At 36.4% G+C, this 6,306-nt stretch overlaps 1 protein-coding gene across 1 annotated transcript; it reads left to right on the top strand.

Moving 5' to 3' along the window:
* Positions 1-232: 232 nt before the first annotated feature.
* LOC141698295 (mitochondrial succinate-fumarate transporter 1) lies at positions 233-5,183 on the top strand. Its single transcript, XM_074502966.1, has 3 exons — positions 233-867; positions 2,718-3,357; positions 4,408-5,183. The coding sequence occupies exons 1-2, from the start codon at positions 469-471 to the stop codon at positions 3,252-3,254; spliced, it is 936 nt and encodes a 311-aa protein (XP_074359067.1). The 5' UTR covers positions 233-468; the 3' UTR covers positions 3,255-3,357; positions 4,408-5,183.
* Positions 5,184-6,306: the final 1,123 nt, after the last annotated feature.

The following is a 6,306-nucleotide window of genomic DNA, read 5'->3' on the forward strand; positions in this document are numbered from 1 at the left end:
TTTTATTAATAAAAAAAATTGAAGTAGCTAATTGAGTTGATAATATACAATGTGCACAATGCACGTGGTAAAAGATGGGGCTAGACAAAAAGAAGAAATGGGTTAGATGCGTTGATAATGCTCTAAGGCCCAAGCCCAAATAAGGCCATCTTTGTGTTCCTCCAAAGACGCACAATACGTTACTTACGAGGTAATCCCAAGTCCAGCTGCCAGATCGACCTCCTCACGATAATACAGACATACACTACTTTACGCTACCACTGTTACCGCTGCTCTTAAAATTCCTTTTCTTTTTTTTTTTTGCTTTTTGTAAACCCTCGCATTTCTACTCTATCTCTCTCTGCCCGCGCGCACGCACTCACACTTTCTCTACCTCTCTCGCTATCTGCACACACACAGTGTTACTCTCTCTCTCTCTCTCTCTCTCTCTCTCTCTCTCTCTCCCTCTCTCTCTCTCTCCATTTCACAATGTCACACCCACCCAGCGACTCCACCAAACCCCTTCCAATCCCGCCCTACATGAAAGCCATCTCCGGCTCAATCGGCGGAATCATGGAAGCCTCGTGTCTCCAACCAATCGACGTAATTAAAACCCGGTTACAACTCGACCGCTCCGGTTCATACAAGGGCATAATTCACTGTGGCACCACTGTTGTCAAAACTGAAGGGGTTCGAGCTTTGTGGAAAGGCTTGACTCCTTTTGCTACTCATTTGACACTCAAATATGCTCTAAGAATGGGGTCTAATGCTGTGCTACAGACTGCTTTTAAAGATAAGCAGACCGGAGAGATTAGTAATCAAGGGAGGCTGTTTTCGGGGTTCGGGGCGGGTGTTCTTGAAGCTCTTGTTATTGTTACCCCTTTCGAGGTAGCTTCGAGACTCATAAATGTAGTTAAAATGTTAATTTATTTTGTCTGTTAGCTTTAATACCTGTAAATTTGGTTAAAAACTTAAAATTTAACTGTTCTTTGATGTTAGGTTCCATACTAGTATATTTAGTTTAAAACTTGAAATTTGTGATCTGTTTTTGGAGGAGACTCGTGAATTTAGTTTAAAACTCTATTAGCTGATGAGGTTAGGTTTGATACTAGTTCATTTACTTAAAATGCAGGACCTAGTTTAAATGAGTTCAGTTTTTTGGTACAAATGATTATTCAAGTGGGAATATAATCTTGAAATGATACTAGTTAGTTTAGTTAAAACTTAAAATGCAGGAGCTAGTTTAATTGAGTAGGGAATAATAATTTAGTTCAAATGCAGGACCTAGTTTTTCGATAGTCTTAACTCGTAAATCTAGTTAAAACTTTGAATCTATTAGCTGTTTTCAAGGTTAGGTACTCTACTAGTTTATTTAGTTAAAATGTATGAAATGTTCTGTTTATATGCACATTAGTGGATGGTAGTTTAATTGAGTTTAGTTTTTTGTATAGATGGTAAATGAAGTACGGGCATAATTTTTAGTAATCAACGTTCTCATGGAATTTATAAAGCTGAATAGAAAGTGGAATAACATTCTTGATAAGTTAACATGATGAGATGTATGTACTTGTAGAGGATTCAATTGAAGGCATGTACACGGTAGGTGGATAGTAGTTTAATTAATTGAGTGTACTTTTTCATATAAATGCAACTCTATGGTGACATACACAGTTAACAGGTTTTAGTTGAATTGCTGACCAAGATAACTAAGTGCTGACGAATATACAGCTGTAAGTGAATTTTATGTAGATGCCTTCATGGAGATCTCCACAACGAAATGCATTTGTAATGTTTAGTTGAGATAGGGTCCACTGTCCAGGGTCCAACCTTTGATAGCTCTAAGAGTCAATAAATTTCACATGATAGTCATCTTTCCCCAAAGGTTTAAAGGTAATAAAGACCTGCAATTATATCTAGACTGTCGTCAGATTTATATTTGACTTTAAATGCCACTTGCAACATACATTATCGTGTTATGACAAGGCAGAGAATTAATAGTTGAAGTGTTTAAGTTGCATAGGATTAACTCAGATGGGATCTTGATCAGCTTCCTTGAAATGGGTAGGCTTTGGTAGAGCTAGTCATATGGTGCTGATAAGTAAGAAATAGCATTGAACCTATCAGGAAATGTTGTATTGTACACGGAACATTGTCCAATGTTACTGAACAAAAAATTGGTGTTTAGCAGGCAATGTAAACACACTACAATTTTTGAACTTCGGGCCTAGTAGGCAAATTAAGGGTTTGATTAGGTGAAGATGAAACTGCAGTGTGCAGAATAGTGTTTCTGAGTAGTAGAGACTGTTTCGTTTGGTGAAGAAGCATAGTTACTGGATAGAAGCATAGTTAGCTATTTTCTTGTTAGCTTATGGATTCCAACATAAAAATAGTTCAATTTTTTTGTTCAAGATAAAAATATCTTTTAGTGCATCTGCTTTCATGGTGACTTTGTTTTCATGGGTAGGCTCTCCAGAAGAATTGCTCAGAGTTATTCACTTTCATGTAATTTTGGTATCTAAATTATAAAAAGTTCATAGTGGATGACCATATTTTTATGCAATTTTGGTGTGGCCTAGGAATAATTGTAGAAAGTTCGCAACGGATGACCTTGTTTTCGTGGTTACAGTCTCTACATGATATGCTCAGAGTTTGCTGTCATGTGATTTTGGTTTTTACTGCTGACATTAATTGGTTTCCAGTTCAAGCAGTTAATATGTTATTACATTCATTCATTACAGGTAGTGAAAATTAGACTGCAGCAGCAAAAAGGGCTAAGCCCTGAACTTTTGAAGTACAAGGGGCCTATACACTGTGCTGGCGTAATTATACGTGAAGATAGCCTTCGCGGGCTCTGGGCAGGAGCTTCCCCAACTGTCATGCGGAATGGAACAAACCAGGCTGCCATGTTCACCGCTAAGAATGCTTTTGACAAAATCTTGTGGAAGAAACATGAAGGTGATGGAAGAGTCCTGCTGCCATGGCAGTCTATGATTTCAGGATTTCTTGCCGGGACAGCTGGTCCAATATGCACCGGTCCATTTGATGTTGTAAAAACAAGGTTAATGGCTCAGAGTCGATCTGAGGGTGATATGAAGTATACCGGCATGTTTCACGCAATAAAAACAATCTATGCGGAGGAAGGTCTACTTGCCTTATGGAAGGGACTTTTGCCCCGGCTAATGAGGATACCACCCGGACAGGCAATTATGTGGGGTGTAGCTGATCAAGTTATTGGGTTTTACGAGAAAACTTACATTAATAAAGCACCTCTATAGATATTATTTTTAGCATAAAGGCCTATGACTTTATCAAGTATACATCATCTCTTTCCTCCAAGTACTGCGGTTGGAATGACCATCATCGTCAATCACTCCCCAGGTACATGCTACAGTACAGTTGAAATCCATTTTCTCTTCTCACTCTTATGTAAAGAGATCTAGGGTACCAACTACATTCCCCCCATTAATTTCTTTATGCTGAACTAAAAGTTATTTGATAATATTGGAAATTTTATGCATAATCTAGGAAAATTTTGACATGTAAATGTAATTACGCAAGTAGGAAACTTTAGCCTAGTTATTGCGTATTCATGATATATACGAGAGAACGGAGAACTTGCGCAATATCTTGATCGCTTTTGATTGCTTGTGTATTCATGATATATTCATGATAGTCCATCTTTACCCAAGCGATCAGACAAGTTTGCCAATGCACACTTTTGATTGTTAATATCTTTAATTTCGTATTAGTATTAAATATAAAAACTTCATTGTATTAAAGTACTCATGAATACGAATTCAACAAGATCACTCATGACTATATTTGATCTTATAAATTAGACGTAAATTAATAGTTAATCGCTTACCATGAACAGTGTCCGAAGTCAAAATGGGAAATGTATGACGGTACGGAGGGAGTATCTTTTATATAATTCTTTTCTTCCCTTCAACGAGTTTTTTAAAAGATTTAGACTAAGAATCTAGAGCACCATTTTTTGGCTGCTTATTTTGAGTTTAGTTGATCTTTATCCAGAAAGACTAGAATTTCTGTTTTTAATGGGTTTTTATGCAGTTACCCAGACTAGGATAGGACTATAGGATACCCACATACTCATTTTCTTTACACTAGAGTGTAGAACTGGATTATATGTTTGCAGTACTATTTGACTAGCTAAAATTGTTAAAGTGGTGATGTTGTATAATTATATGCATTGTCCTTCTCTTTACTTCTGCCTCCCCCTTCTCATTGTTTTTGAGATCTGCTGCAGAAACTAAAAAGGAATCTTATTTTTCATGAATTATTGAATTTGTTTTCTCAATTGCATAATTCACAGGGCTATAATTGCATTGGCGTACTTTAGATTTTTACTTCATTGTTGTTATATTCTAAATTTCTAATTCAGTTATGTGTGTTTTCTTGGATGAGCAGTGTAGGAACTTAGCTGATGCTATGAAGAATCTGCCTAGTCTAACGTGAGCATTACAAGGTCCTGCATATTGCCGGAGAAGAGGGATGATAATTATCTAAGGATATTTTGATGACGAAAATAACTGTCAATTTCTTTAGGACTATCATATGAAAGAGTAATGACATTTATCTTGGTAGAATATTATGCTGTCTAGATAAGATGGGAAATGTTATTCATTGATTTTGCAAGGTGGCCAGCGATATTTGCTAATACTCCATCCAAATCCTATCAAGAAAGCTTACTTTTATATTCGGATTTTTAATGGGAAATGGTACATTAGTACCCCAAAAGACATGTTAATGAATGTATCGTATGTGTGTGTATCGTATTATCAGCTTATCAGCTTACCGTGGCCTGAACAATATGGTAACGGAAATTCTGGGCATCTCGGCCCACCTCCACAGCCACTTGGGTGTAAATGGTCCATCAGGCAAGTTCCCCCTCCCTGCTTGTGTAGTTGTATGGCAATTTTCCACTAAGCAGTAAACAAAACAAAGTTAAGCGTCAATATACTCTACCATCACCAGTCACACCACTATATATGTTATCTTATCATCTTATGTCATGCATATTAGACCACTTATCATAAATTATATAATTCTCTGTTTTCATCCCTAGTGATGTCGATGTACTGCCAATGTATTATATTCTCCCATCTTGTATCTAAATTTGCCAAAATACCATATTCTGCCGTGTGGAATACTACAATCATTTGAGCGATTTAAGCCGTTCCTTATTTCTTCTACTTAATTATATGCCATGTGGGCTATGCTTGATGTGATTGTCAAAGTATTTACTTGTTGTCGTTCGGATACATCACGACAGTCCTCGTGAAAATAAATATCCTTCTATTGTGTGATTTTTGATAAGTGTTTACTTGTCATTTAGTAAGTTTAGTTCAGATACCCGGAAACAGTTTCTTATTGTGTGCAGCTTTGATTTACGCTGATTGTTCTATTATTTTTTTCAACATTTAGAATTTCCCCCTCTGCTATACCTCAAATAGGCAAAAATAACTTTCAGTTTTGTTTTTAGGACAATGGTAATGGAGAGAACAGAAGAGGATTAAGTAGATTGGAGATTAATGTTAATGGAGGCTACTTATGAAACTTGGAAAAGGAATATTTGTATAATAGTATAAGCAGAAATATAAGAAAAGTGGGATGGAGATGGATGTTGGCATCACAAGTTTATGTGATGAGTATCGGATATGATTCTAATCTCATGATTATGCATTACAGGCATTAGAATACCCTTGTTTATCATGAAATGCATCATCTAGAATCTATACACAAAATTTCATGATAATTGACACTCAAAGCCTCCTTACGTGCACAATCATCGCAAAGTAAACTATAGTATTATATATGCAGCGTTTAAGCTTATGTCAAAGGAATAATACAAGAGAATAACAAGGTACAACAAGTGATGAATAAGGCTCCGCTCGAGTAGAGAAGCATCTGTATCTTTCCCTAGCAAAGACTTAACTTGCTTCGACGACAAGACCAGAACTCATAACAATTTCGGATTATCCTGTTCGTTTTTAAACACTGCATGGGTTCTGGTCCCTAACATGTGTGTGCCATAGACGTTTTATTTAACTCATTGTTCCGTAGCTGGATTAAAAAATAATTATTCCTCTTTTTATGGCTATGGAGCAACGTGTTAAATAAAACTAGCTAGACACACGAGGGACCAGGACCTAAAGTGCATATAAGAAAGTTATTCTTCCTAGTCATGGCAGCAGTATGATCTCATTAGTTGCTTGATTATTAGAGATAATTTCATTAAATATTTAATCTCATCTTCACAAAAAGGGATTATATAAAGAAATACGCGTGACATTGTCGTATGCAGAA

This window comes from Apium graveolens, chromosome 11, assembly GCF_009905375.1.
Source record: "Apium graveolens cultivar Ventura chromosome 11, ASM990537v1, whole genome shotgun sequence".
Lineage (NCBI taxonomy): Eukaryota > Viridiplantae > Streptophyta > Magnoliopsida > Apiales > Apiaceae > Apium > Apium graveolens.